Source organism: Phocoena phocoena, chromosome 10 (assembly GCF_963924675.1).
Source record: "Phocoena phocoena chromosome 10, mPhoPho1.1, whole genome shotgun sequence".
Lineage (NCBI taxonomy): Eukaryota > Metazoa > Chordata > Mammalia > Artiodactyla > Phocoenidae > Phocoena > Phocoena phocoena.
In genome coordinates this window covers 66289426-66303438 of record NC_089228.1, presented here as the reverse complement: position 1 = coordinate 66303438, position 14013 = coordinate 66289426, and the positions used below count along the sequence as shown (strand labels likewise).

Genomic DNA, 14013 nt, shown 5'->3' with positions numbered 1-14013 from the left:
GCGGCTCAGCAGGGCTGAGGTGTGCGCTGCCTGCTGGGAGCCAAGCTGAAGCCCGGGCGGGCCGCCTGCTGGGGGAGGCATCCTCCGCCAGGGACCCGGTGACCAGGGGCCGCTCTGCACTCAGCCCTGGCCCTGCTTACCTTCCCTGGGAAGCCATGCCCAGAGAGCTTAGTGTTTCTTTGGATGGCTCGAGCCCTTTGCTGTGAAGACTGAAGACGGGAGAAGGGGACTGTTGGTGCAGAGGGCAGGCACGGCCCCTCCTGCTGCGGGGTAGGGGGGGCGCGGGGTGGGCGGGGGGTGGGGAAGCAGAGGTGCTGTTCTGTGCTGCTGGTGAAATAACACAAACTGCCTCACAGGAAGAGGAAGAGGGACAGACACGGAGATGGGGAGAGAGAAAGGGAGGGCGAGAGAGGAAGGAAGAAAAAGAACAAAGAAATGAGAGAAGACAGAGGAGCTGAGAAGGGAGGGAGCCGGGAAAGGGAGAGGGAGGTGGGCCGACTGTGTGTGATTCCCCCTCGGCCACCAGGCCCAGTGCTCAGCGGCTGGTCGACAGAGAAGCCCTCAGTACATGTCCTTGTAGATCTCCTGGAGCAGGGGGTGCAGCGAGGTCTCGGTCTCTGTCTTCTTGATCCGCTGCATCATCTGGGCGTGCTCGGTGACCAGCTGCCGCAGGTCAGCCATCTTCTGCAGCAGCTTGGGGAAGAGGTACTGGGCGTCAGGGTGGTTGGCCTGCAGGTGGAACTCGAGGGCGCGCAGGATGGTGTCCTGGATGGCCTCCACCTGTGACACGTTCATGAGGCCTGGCCGATCTATGGGGACAGAGGGCAGAGGTGTGGGAGGCAGCAGGCACACAGGGGGTCTCAGAAGGGCAGGGCAGCTCCCCTAACCCCACCGGTGTGGGCAACTTGGCCCTGGGAAAAGTGGGCCTCCCTGCCTGGACTCAAACCTCTTCTCTACCGCAGACTAGCAATGAGGCTACGGGCAGGTCACTCAGCCTCTCTGGACCTCAGTTTCCTCATCTGCAAAACGGGGATAACAGAAGTGCCTCTGGCATAGAGTCGTTATGAGGATTAAAGAGTTATAATCTAGGAAAAGGAACTGGAACAGTGCCTGGCATGAAGCAAGCTCTATGCCACTGTCAGCGTGAGTCTTACTATATTTATTGTGTTGGAATTTGGAAAATGCAGGTAAAACACAGAAAATTTCTCCATTATCAGAAATAACCCCCATCAACATGTTGGTATGTTTCCTTTCAGTCTTTTTTCTACCTCATCTCCATCTATACTAGATGGAGCTGGTCCTGCACACACAGTTAGTGCCTTACATGTTCCACTGTCATCATCACATGGACCCTTCCTCCTGCTGTCAGAGCTTAGGCTCGGCCCCTGCAGTGAGGGCCCAGCCCCCAGGAGGGCTGGCTGTGCGGGGCTGACCCACTGCCCCTCCCTCACTTACCTCCGCACAGAATGATAGCCGCGATGAAGAGAGCCAGGTCACTGTCATCAAGTTCCAGGGCATTGAACTTGACAGCAAACTCGAACTTGGGCTCGATGATGTCACTGAAGGGCTTTCGGAGGCTGCGCAGGAACTCACGGGTGACAAAACCAGTGCCGTTAGCCACCAGAAGCCCGTCCTTATTGACGATGGAGGCCAGCATGGCAAAGATGGCCTCGTGCACACCATACTTGAGAAGGGTCACCTGGTCGTTGAGGAAGAGGTCGCTGAAGCTGGGGATGCTCTTGGCGAACTCGGTGAGCTCACGCACGGTCTCCACCGTGGTGCACTGGCAGCGGTAGAAGACGTGCACGCTGATCTCCTTGTAGGGGGGCAGACCGTTCACCAGCTGCTTCCACACCAGGCCCTTCTCTGCCTGCCACAATGTCTCGATGTCGTGGATCACAAAGGGCTGAAAACCAGGCCCCGTTAGAGGCCAGGCCTCGGGGGACCCCCGCCCATGTGTGCCCCGTACCCCTTGCCTGTACCACGAAGTGAGGGGAGGGAGGAGGCCTGGTTCTCCCAGGAGTCAGGCAGGTGGCAGCAGGGCCCAGAGCCCGGGATGCTGCCAGGCTGAGCAGTGACACTCACCGCCGTGTGGCTGGCCTTGCCGGTGAGGATGCCACGGGCCTTCTTTTTGGTCATGTTGAAGTTTTTCAGGTAGGCACTGTAGATGTGCTTGGAGAAGGCCCTCAGGTCAGCCACCTGGGGGTTGTGTTGACTCCCCTCGTTTGCCGTCAGCCCTGCCACCAGTTTCCTCTTCTCAGCCTCTGGCATCCGGCCAAAGCGGATGGCTGCACGGGGAAGGGGGACAGTCATGGAGGAGCCTGGGCAGGGGCCAGCACCTCTAAGGTACACAAGCCGAAGACAGAGACACAGTTTTTGAGCACAAGGCCCTAAGAAGCTCTAGAGCCAGCAAGTTGGAATGTTGGGGAACCCCTCCAGAATATAAGCTCCGGAGGGGCAGGGCTTCTGTCTGTCTTGTTCACAGAGCCCAGCAGGCTCTGTCTCCCGGGAGTGCCGGTCTCCAGCAAACTCCAGCCTGGCTCCTGGCAGCTGACACACGTGGTCACTCACTGGCTCCTGCCTGCCCTCAACAACCAAGAAAACCTGAGGGGATCCTGGGCCTTGGCAGTGGCTTTTCACACCCTGTCAGGTCATCCAAGACAGGCTCAAGGTTCCGGGAGTGGTGTTTCCAACACTACTGGAGTTAGGGTCAATTCCCAGGTCGCTTCTGGGCCAGAGAGGGTGAGGCTCAGGTGCAGACAGGTGGCAACTGGCCCTGGCCTGGGAAGCATGGCGGGTCCTGGGCAGTCTGGGAAGGCAGGCCTCAGCAAGGGCAAAGCTGACCCGCGTACTGACTGTGTGCTGGGCGCTGCTCTGAGGGCACCCCCTTTCTGTTCCTGGGCTCTCGGAAACCTGGCTTCAGGTTGGCTCACCGTTGTGCGACATGCCCAGTGCCAGGCATTTCTGGAAGCGGCAGTACTGGCACTTGTTGCGGTTCTTCTTCTGGATCTTGCAGATCCGCTCACACTTCTCGTATTCCAGCTTCATGCGGATTGTTCGACGGAAGAAGCCCTGAGGGACAGGGCACAGGTGAGGAAGAGAAAAGCCACGAGGAAGGGAGAAAGGGTAAAACCCTGCCTGCTGGGTTGTGCCAGGGGGCCTGGTTACGCATCAAGATGTAACAATTCCTGAATTTTGGAAGTAATGGGGGGGAAATATTATTGGAGGAGAGAGAGAGAAAGAAAGTAAACAACTCTAAAACTTTTGAAAATAACTGAATTAATATAGCATATTTATTTTAAGTGCTTCTTTGTTAGTTTGGTGACACAAAACTGTACTGTGGATAACTTGATTTATTCGTAAGCGCAACCTGGTTCTGCATCTTTTCTAGGTAGTCGTTTAATAAAATAATATGTGAAATTTTGATGGGTGTGCAGTTAGGAGAAAGAATCCAAAAGCAAAACCAGAAAAAGAAATATAACGTTTCCTTTTTTATCAAAGAGCCCCCTCGGGCTTTGAGGCGCAGGAAACCCTGACCTTGGGAAGATGGCTCAAGCCCAAGACCCTCATCCTGTCCTACCTGTCTTCTCATGTCAGGTCCCCAGGGGGCGCCAGCAGCCCAGAGAGCCCAGGTGAGTGACTGGGTCGGCACCAACGGTACCCAGCGGGGCAGGCCCAGCGAGGGAACCCCTCCTCTACAACAGGACCCAGAGCTAAGCCTGGAACGGGCCCAAGGGCCTGGCTGCCTCCCAGGCAGGAATTCCACAGTGGGTATGGTCAGGACCTTGCCCGGCAGCAGGGAAAGCCTTCCTGGCAGGTCAACTCACCATGTGATCACAGCCCCGATGGGCAGCCACCCCTCCACTGCCCGTACCTTGCACCCCTCGCACGCGTGAACACCGTAGTGGAAGCCTGATGCCTTGTCCCCGCACACCCGGCACTCCATGTTGAGGCTGCCACACGAGGTCCCATCGCAGCCCATCTGCAGCTGGTCCAGCAGCGAGGGTGGAGAGCAGCTCCGGGAGAGGTCTGCAGACACACAACACAGGGAGAGGTCGGCAGACACACAACACAGGGGCAGCTTTGTGTTCTGCCAGGCCTGGGGGCCTGGGGAGGTGACCAGAGCCCACAGGGCAGCCCAGGTGGCAGCGCGGGAATCACAGTCTTGGCTCAGCCACTTAAGGGCTATGTGACCTCTGGGAGTCAACCTTTCTGAGGATCAGCCTCTACATCTAGAATGTGGGGTCAATGACAGCTTCTCTGGGTGGAGGACGAAAGTGTCCAAAGCATTTCCCCCAGACCCGACACCCAGCAAGTGTTCCAGAAAGGCAGCTTACTATCTGGGCTGAGTCAGACCTGCCTGGGCTGAGCTCACTGCTGGCGGGGAGAGGGCATGCGGGGGATGGTTGTGTTTTGGGAGGAGGGGAGCAAGAGGGAAGAAGCAGAGAGATTCTCTTTAGACTGTCCTTAGGAAGTGGCTCTCTGGCTTGAGAGACTCCACTGTGTGGGCCCACAGGGGATTATGTGAAATGTGTTTTGTGGAGGCTACAGAAGCGCAGGCCTCTGCAGAGCTCAGCCCCCGCCCCAGAAATTTGATTCCTGCACGGACTCCTGAGATGCTGCAAAGGATCTTTCAAGAAGCTCAAAGGCATTCAAACGAAACTTCTTGCTAGAGCAGAAAAAGCAGAAATCTCAGTCACTATGACCGGGCGGTGGACTCAACTTCCTCGAGTGTTTTCCTGTTAAATGTTCAGATGTCTGAACCCCGTGTTGAGTGTCGGCAAGGAAAGCAGTTGGCCACAGGCAACTTCAGGGTATTTGTGCCGTCAGGTGACTTAGTAAGAATGGCTGTGGGGTCTCTCCTGAATCTCTGCCCTGGACGCTCAGAAATGAGCCCTTCCCTGGGAAAGGGGGCCTGACTGGGCCCGTCTCTGCCCCCAGCCCAGTGCCCCTGCGTGATCCCACGGGCCGCCTGCCCTGCCTCTGCCAGGCTGGCCTGCCAACCTGCTGTTCTCTGCTTTCTTCCTAACGACTGAGCAACCTCCTCAGGGGCAGGGGCCAAATCCCCAGACCAGAGGAGCAGTGGCTTAGAGCAGACAGCTCCGCAGGGAGACCCAAGCCACGGCGGTCAGCCCACACTTAAGGTTTGCCAGGCCTGCCTTCCACCCTCTCTACAGTATGGTCACTGCACAAGAGCCTGACTCCCCACGATGGAGCTACCCCCAGACCAAAGCGTACTCCACTTCCCGACACCTTCCTCCCAGCTCTCCCGGTGTCCCCTGGGGTCCTAGGAGTGACAACAGGAAAGCCTCCAGCCACACCCTACCCCGCCAGCAGGAAGGAGCTCGAGCACCAGACCCCCGGGCTGGGGAGGGTAGGGGTGACACAGTCCCTGCTTCTTGAAACAGCCTGGCCTGTCACAGAGCCTTAGGTCTCAACTTCAGTCACTCCAAGGGGTGTAACCGCGCCCGCCTCAGCCCACGGACTGGGAGAGCGGGTGCCCTCGGCTCCTGCGCATGCGCTGTGGGGAGCCGAGCCCTTCTGGTCTTCTCCAGAGCCTTTGTGTTCACTCAGCACTGGACGCCCCGCACCAGGACATAAGGGCCTCGGGGCAGGGACTCTGTCCACCAGGGCGCTGCTGCTGGACGCGGGGCAGGCGCTCAGCGACTCTGGACTAAGTGGTCCTCAAGCTGCCTGGGCGTCCTGGCCTCAGCGCCCGGGGGCTGGAGGGGCCGCGCTGGACCCACAGCTCCTGCCCGCGTTATCGCGGGGGTCAATGGAATTCACATTACCGTCTGCTGGGAGAAAACGAGATAACATGTAAAATCGCTCTGTAGAGACCTACGCAGATGCCGGGCAGGGAGGGTTTCCGGCACTTCCTCCCCCGACCTGTGTGGTCTGTGTGCATGTTTGCTTTCTGGCACTTCTTGTAAGCGGTGTTGTTTATGTGGTTTGCACGTCTGCCTCCTCTGCTAGACTCGGCACGTCTCTACTCACATTCCCTTTGGATCTCAAAAGCCACCTCCTCCACTGAGTCTGGTCCACAGTGACCTATCATCCCAGTCTGTTCCCACCTCTTGGTGGTGCCTTCCTTGTCCCCCTTGTGGCCCTGGAGGCCTGGCAGGTGTCTGGTCACTTGGTTGCTGCTGGTACGGCACATGGCAATGCCACCCTACCTTTTCATTCCACAGACATTTGATGAGCACCTGCTGTGTGCAGAGCGAGAGTCAGACCCTGCCCTCAACCAGCTGAGGTAAGAACACTAGGACACAAGGTAGCGAGTGGCAAGGCCAGTGGCAGGGCAGGCAGAGTGGTGCAGGACTGGACGTGAGGTGGTCAGGGAAGGTGACTACTCCCCTCTCTGGGCTCAAAGGTCAGGGCTTCGATGACCCCCAAGTTAGCTTACAGGTGCTCAGAAGCAGCCCGCCTAGGGGGTGAGAATGGCCTCAGGAGCCACACAGCCTGAGATCAGGTCGGGGGTCCGAGGCTCACAACCCAGCTCTGCCCTCTGGGCCTGTCTCCTCCTCTGCAAATGGAGGTGACAGGAACATGTGTCTCAGAGTCACCGTGAGGAGCAGAGGAGTTAACAGAGAAAGTTCCTGGACCTTGGAAGTGCTGTGGAAATATCAGCTTAAGTTAGGATGAGGCTTATTAGTATCAGAAAGCTGCAGTTCTGCAGCTCCCAAGCATGTGCCCACACAGGCAGGGGCCGTTCCTCTTCCTTCCTCTGGCTGCTTGTTCTTCTTCCCCATGGCTTCACAGAAACCCAAGGTGGGGGAGGAGGGTCCTCTGCTTATGAGGCCCGGAGAGCCCTGAACAAGACCTAGCCTCCTCTCACTTCTGGCCTGCCGCTGCCCCTGCTCACCCTGGAAGAAGCCAAAGTGCCCAAGCCCCATGGACCACAGAGGCAGCCAGAGCCCTGGACTGTAGGGAGAGGCCCAGGGTGAGTGTCCCAGGGGGGCCCCAGTCAGGAAGAGTGGCAAACTGGACTCGGGGGGGAAAGAGACCCAGGGCAGCGTGGGGGCCCTGGGTGTGTCCTGCCCCCCAGGTGGTGGACGGGCATAGGTAGTCCGGGAAGCCTGGGGCGGAAGGGTGATGGGACAAGGGCCCCCCACCCCACCCCCGCCTATTTGAGGGGAATAAGAGAACTCGAATAACTGACACACGAGGTAGAAAGAGGCAGGGGAGATGAGGGGCTGGGGCGGGTGGAGTGTATGTATCCTACAGGGGTAGGTTTTGTTGTGGGGTACATGTGTATTGGGGTATCCCATCACTTCGTGGTGAGTTTTCCAAAGAAAAAGGTTCTCTTTCTTCCTTGTTGACCACCTGGCTTAAGACTTTATTCTCCAATCACCATCACATCCTACCTAAAAGTAATGATGGCAGAATGTTCCCCATTCAAGGGACCAGCTTCTGAAGGTCCCCCCACCCCATGACCTCTTAGCAGGAGACTGGGCTTCCGAGAGGCCCTCCCTCCCACTGGGAGCCCCTGCCTGAGGGATCCTCTGCCTCAGGGACCCCCAGGCATGCTGGATGGAAGACACCCTGGGCTCGCCCTCTGAGGGCTGTCTGCCTGCAAAGCCACTCTCCTGGGCCAGCCCAGGGCAGTCCTCTCACCTGGCCTCCTCCTCTGCTCTCAGGAGATGCCCTTGCTCACCTGATGGCCATCATCTGGGCCCTGAGCCCCACCTCTGAATTTCTGCCCCAGCCACACCCTGCCTGCCTGGCCTCCCAAACCCCCCCTGAGGGCCTGCCTCTACCAGTCCTGGGAGGGAAGGGGAAAGAACCAGCGTTTATCAGGCCCCTACTAAGTGCCGAACGTGGTAGTGTCTTTATGCTCATTAGTATCATTTCAAATCATCTTGGAAGACAGTAACTGCCACCATTTAAAGGTGAGGAAACTGAGGCTTGGGAAGTTATGGAATCTGTCAGAGATTACCTGTCCGATACATGGTGGGACTGGGATTTGACCCTAAATGTGAGTCCCTGCAAGGGCTGTGTGTTTGAAGCAATAACACCTCTTTTTTAGTGCATGCCTACTGTGTTCCAGGCCCTCTACTGGACACTTTACACCATTAGCCTCACGTGACCCACAAAACAACCCTTCAGGCAGGTCTTCTTTTTTTTTTGCGGTACGCGGGCCTCTCACTGTTGCGGCCTCTCCCATTGCGGAGCACAGGCTCCGGACGCGCAGGCTCAGCGGCCATGGCTCACGGGCCCAGCCGCTCTGCGGCATGTGGGATCTTCCCGGACCGGGGCACGAACCCGCGTCCCCTGCATCGGCAGGCAGACTCTCAACCACTGCGCCACCAGGGAAGCCCAGGCAGGTCTTCTTAACGCCTGTTTCATAGGTGAGGAAACAGGCTCAGAAGGCTAACTGACACGCTGACAGTGGCTCTGATGGCTAATTTTATGTCAGCTTGGCCAGGCCAAGTACCCATGGAATCCAGCTTTTGGTCAAACACTAGTCTACCTGTTACTGTGAAGGGATTTTTTAGGTGTGATTGATATTTAAATCATGAGTCTCCACAATGTGAGCAGGCCCCAGCCAGTCAGTTGAAGGCCTGAAGAAAATAGGACCAAGGCCTCCCCAAGGAAGAAGGAATTCTGCCTCCAGGCTGCCTCAGACTTGAGCTACATTATCAACAACCCCAGGTCTCCAGCCTGCTAGCCTGCCTGCAGAATTTCGAGTTGCCAACCCTCACAATTGCATGAGCCAATTCCTTAAAATAAACCTCTCTCTCTGCACACACACACACACACACACACACACGCACCTCCTCGTTTCTGTTTCTCTAGAGAACCCTGACTAACACAGTGGCAGCGTGAGAACTATCACCCAGAACCATCCAACCCCTGGGGCTGAGCTCTTACCCACTGCATTCTGTGACTTTCCATATATGTGTGTACATGTGTTCATTACTACTGATCAACAGATCGTGATTATGATAAACGATGAGACGCGTCACTGCCAAGGATAACACTATGCCATTATTCAAATGTTCGGACTCAGCATAAGCACTACCCCTGTCACGCAGAGAGGGAAGTATCAGTTGCACCATCTCTGATTACAGGTTCAGCAAACAGACGCTATTGACCTTATTCACGTCATTAGTGTAGTCAAGAGTTCTCCTGTATATCTAGTCTCCATCACTGGAGATAGGTTGTCATAGCTGTGAGGGTGGCCCAGAGGGAACAGCCCTGTCTATTTACTTTGCTGGCACAGCCCCAAAGGCAGACAGCTTCTGAAGTCAGGGCCAATTCTGTAGGACTCTGGGGCTGGGTTACCAAGCTGCCTCCTTACTTCTGTTGGCCTGGACTGTGGGCTCCTCAGGGCAGGCACTCAGCCTTGCCCTTCACTGGATGGCCGACCCCTGCTGGACACCCACCAAGCACTTGCTGACTGAGAGGAGGCACCAAGGCCAAGAGGAAGGACACTTTATCTTCCTCAGCCCTGTGCTGAGACCCCTGACTTCTTTCTTGGGTGTGACTGGGACCTTCATCACTGAAGCAAGAGAGGAAGAGGGTGGGAGTGGGAGGTGAACGCTGGCTCAGCTGCCCCTGCCCAGCCGGGGGACCCGGGCACGTGAGCTTCCTCTTTGCTGAGCGCTAACGATGAGGCCTGTCCTGCCCGCCTCCTGGGTTGGGGGAGGGGCTTGGCAGGTGCTGAGCTTGGTACAGAGATGCACTGGGTCAGCGCAGAACCTCTGGAGGGTCAGAAGGAAAGCAAACTGTGCAGCCTTCCTGCTGTTTCAGGGCTTGAGACTGTGCCTCATCCTAATGGGTGCCTGAGGGGACTCCAGAGGCCAAAGTCATAGACCCACGGGGTGGGGCAGGGAGCCAGCACGTGCTGACTAGCGCCTGTGGCGTGTCATATGCCACCACTGACTCCTCACCCAGTCGGCCCCTGAGATGGGCAGGATGCAGCTTCTTTTTGGGGCTTCACCACGCAGCTTGCGGGATCTTCCCCGACCAGGGATTGCACCTGGGCCACCCCAGTGAAAGCCTGGAATCCTAAAGACTAGACCACCAGGGAAGTCCCAGGATGCAGCCTTAAAAGGCAAAGAGCCTCAGATTGGAGAGGTAAGGGCACTGGCAAGGACCACAGCCCACAGGGGCAGATATGGGATTCTAGCCCTGGGTTGTGTGATCCCCAACACAAGAAGCTCTATCTCCAGGGCCCCTCACCTGCTGGCTTTTTTTTTTTTTTTTTTAAGAAAACAACAACAACTAATTTTACCCTTTTAAAGAAAGTAATGCATTTGCTTTTTAAGTTATGAGAATACTGCAGGCTTGGTGAGAAAAACACATAAGGGCACACAGGTAGCATCTGACAGATCCCCTCCACCCACAATCCTACTCCTCAGAGTAGCCCCACTAGCTATTTGAGTGTCCTCTTCCAGTGCCTTCTAAAATATATAAGGATTTTTTTTTTTAAGAAGATGTTGGGGGTAGGAGTTTATTAATTAATTAATTAATTTTTGCTGTGTTGGGTCTTCGTTTCTGTGCAAGGGCTTTCTCTAGTTGCGGTGAGCGGGGGCCACTCTTCATCGCAGTGCGCGGGCCTCTCACTATCGCGGCCTCTCTTGTTGCGGAGCATAGGCTCCAGATGCGCAGGCTCAATAGTTGTGGCTCACAGGCCCAGCTGCTCCGTGGCATGTGGGATCCTCCCAGACCAGGGCTCAAACCCGTGTCCCCTGCATTAGCAATCACTGCGCCACCAGGGAAGCCCTATAAGGATTTTTAAACAATGGGATCCCCAAGTTGTCAGGAACTTACTTCCCTGTCAGTATACACAGACCTAATGACTGCAGAGCACCCCACCGTATGGCTCTACCACAGTTTATATAACCAATTCCCCACACATGGACACTTTCTAATTTTCTGCTATTATGAGCAGTGCTTCTATAGATAAGTGTGGAAATCTCTGTGCACGCTGAGCGAGTATTTACACTGGATACATTCCTAAAAGAGGAACTGCAGGGCCAAAGGAATGCACGCTAAGTAGTAATGGCCTGCACTGCCCAGCTGCCCCTTCCACCCTCAGGGACTACTGGAGGGCCACGTCCTCACCCTCTGGCCAACCAAGGCCTCGCTGCCAATCTGAGAGGCTAAACGACATCTCATCTGAAGATTCCTTCCCTGACTATTGAGTAGACTGAAAAATGTTTCATGTTTTCTGGCCATTTGTATTTGTCCTACCGTGAATTACCTGCTTCTGTTTTTCTGGTGGGGGGCTTGCTTTGTAGAATTTTATATACTATGGCTTTCACCTAATGATTAGGTTAAACAGCCCCCTCCATTTCAATTACTGAACAAGTAAGTCTTTCTACCGCCAATTCATCCATTTATTGATAAACGGAATCTATTAAACACAACATCATACACAGCACTGTGAGACTGGCTGGGTAAATTCTGCCCCAGACGTCTCCCCACGTGCTCTAAACCCCACCAGTACAGCTCCCCGAGACACCATCACCATGCCCGCCTCGCCCACTTCACACAAGCTAGCACGTTCTGGTCTGCATGCAAACAGCCTATCATTTGGGGATATGGTCCCCACAGCGTGTGTAGGAAACCCAGGACAGGACACCACACTGCAGGTACTTCTACGTGCCTGGGCCAGCCATGGGGGCAGTGTGGGCGAGGGTAGGCAGTGAGGCCACCAACCCCAGGGCCCTCTCTTCCTCTTCCACTCTCCCTTGGTGTCCTCAGTGACAACTCTTGCTCATTCTTAGCTCCCACTGTCTCCTCTCTGCCTCCTAACCCTCCCCGCTTGTCTCAAGTTCAGGACAGTGTGTGCAGGTCCTGTGTGCAGGTCAGCCATTCATTCCTCTCTCCTGAGAAAGGTTGGGTCTGCAAAGCCATCAGCCAACCAACAGGGAGCAGGTTACCCTGGGGGATAGGGGATACCTTCTCTCAAGCCCTGAAATCACACTGGGCCTACTTTCGTTGTTCCAGGGTGTCTGGTGGGATCAGAGGCACTGGATGATGGCTCTCCCCTCACCCTACCCCACCGTGTGCCCCGAAGAGGAAGAACCTCTGCAAAATCCCGGGACTTTGCTTTGTAGGTTCATAGCAGCAAGCAAGGCCCAAGGATTCAGGCCTCTCTTAGGTGCAGGCTCAAGCAGGAGCCTGTCCCACCCCAAGAGCCCCCACCCTGACTTAACTCCTGACACCACCTGCCTCCTTCTCCCCATGCAGACACAGGGAGCCAGAGCGCATCTTTGTGGGGCAGGCCTGCTCGTCTGCTCTGAATCACCACTTGTGGTCAGGATTCCCTTCAGCTGAAGCCAGCAGCAAAATCAGGATGCCCCTCCCAGCAGCACATCCTCTAATGACGCTGAGTACCCTCTGAGGGAAGGGAGCAACGACCAGCTGAATGACTCGGGTGGAGGGAGCAGGGAAGGGGCGGCGGCAGCAGCAGGGAGAGCCAGGGGCTGGGGGGTGGGGTGCAGCGTCTGGGTGCCCTTGAAGGTGGACATAGCATGATGATGATGACGATGAAGATGAGGACACCACAGTACAAAGTACCAGAGGAAAACGTCTACACTGCTGCTGGCAGTAGATAAAGGGGAACCAACAAGTTAGACAAGAGAAGCTAAAATCTGTCTGGCTACACCAAAGTATTACTAATTCCAGTCATTGTCACTAAGTGCTTAGTATCTGCCTAATTACAGTGCACCTTGATGACGTGTAATCAGTACCAGGTGGAGTTGTGTGTTCTGACTGATCCTAACAGTCACAGGTACAGATGATCTTTCTGGCATGTTGCTGATGCACATTTGTCCCAGATCCCTTGTGCTAGGAGAGGTGGAGTAATAATGATGACAACGTGCATTACACAGGCTAACTCATTCCATTCTCACAAAAGCCTGTGTGCACGTCCCCTATAATCCCTGTCTGTTTTACAGGAAGAAGGGGTGCAACTTGCCCAAGATCCTGCAGTTGATGAGCAACAGAGCAGGGGTGTGACCCTGGCTGTCTGGCTCCAGTCCTTAACCACCCTGCTGCCCTGCACTCCATGATGATGCTGTTAGCAGAGGGCCAGGCTCCCTGTCCCCCAAACCCCATCTGTGCCCCCTCTGCCCCATGTCTCCTGCCTGCTCCCCCTTACCTGTATAGCTGCTGGAAGGAAGTGAGTGCCCTGGTCCCCCATTGAGTTCTGGGGCTCCTTCTGCCCTTGCCACTTCCTTTTTCTCCTCCTCTTCCCGGACCTCAGGGGCTTCCTCCGGTGGCTGCTCCATGGCTGATTTCCCCTCGGCACCACACCTGCAGGCCCGGTCATAGCTCTGGCATCTTCTGGGTCTGAACACAGATGGACCTCTACAGGGCAGTTCCTGTCAGCCTGGGCAAAGGAGAAGACAGGGAGAGGTTGGGGAGGCAGGGTAGAGGACGAGAGGGTGATGGAGTGGGGCAGGATCGAGGGCCGCCATCTGGGGGGACTGGAGGGGCAGTTCTGCCGCTCCTGCCCCCGCAGAGCAGGAGCGACTCATCCCTGCAGTGCGAACCTCTAATCCTGCCATCACAGGTCACTGCCCCTCCACCCTTTGCCCACCTGGCTCTTGTGGCAGGTTTGTGGGGTTCAGAGCAGCTTCCGTTAGCCAGATGGGGTGATATACCCCTGTGCCACCTTTCCCCGCATCCTGCTCTTTGAGCCTCCTGAACCTACAGGAGCCACATGAGAATGACTTGAGGGGCTTTTTCAAGTTTTCCAGTCCTCTTGGAGATCCTGATATGCATCAGACCTCCAACCCCCATCCTGTCCCACCAGCACCCAGGCCCAAGAATCATCGCTCTCCTAAGCCACCTTTCTTCAAGGGAGTTGAACCTACCCTTCCTGTGTTTGGGTGTGGGAAAAAGGCACGAGCCCCTGCCACGCTAGGCTCACAGCTGACAGCAGACCTGCAACCAGACGCTCAATGCAGAGCTGTCAGGCAAGGGGCGATGCACTCTGTCCTGGAATCTGGGTTACTGGGTGGTGACCCCCATGTCTACATCACCCAGGAGGGG

The 14013-nt window shown here is 56.0% G+C and overlaps 1 protein-coding gene across 3 annotated transcripts in view; it reads right to left on the bottom strand.

Moving 5' to 3' along the window:
- Positions 1–554: 554 nt before the first annotated feature.
- PPARD (peroxisome proliferator activated receptor delta) overlaps positions 555–14013 on the bottom strand; it is a 75572-nt gene continuing 62113 nt past the window's right edge. Inside the window, exons 2-7 of one of the 3 annotated variants that reach the window (XM_065885507.1) lie at positions 13118–13348; positions 3875–4029; positions 2934–3072; positions 2086–2288; positions 1456–1906; positions 555–809 (exon numbers count right to left, since the gene is read on the bottom strand). In XM_065885507.1, coding sequence (XP_065741579.1) covers positions 562–809; positions 1456–1906; positions 2086–2288; positions 2934–3072; positions 3875–4029; positions 13118–13247 — 1326 coding nt within the window. In that variant the 5' untranslated portion in view covers positions 13248–13348 and the 3' untranslated portion in view covers positions 555–561. Of the gene's footprint in view, positions 810–1455; positions 1907–2085; positions 2289–2933; positions 3073–3874; positions 4030–13117; positions 13349–14013 lie in introns of those variants that run through there. The other 2 variants (XM_065885506.1, XM_065885508.1) reach the window with 2 other exon arrangements.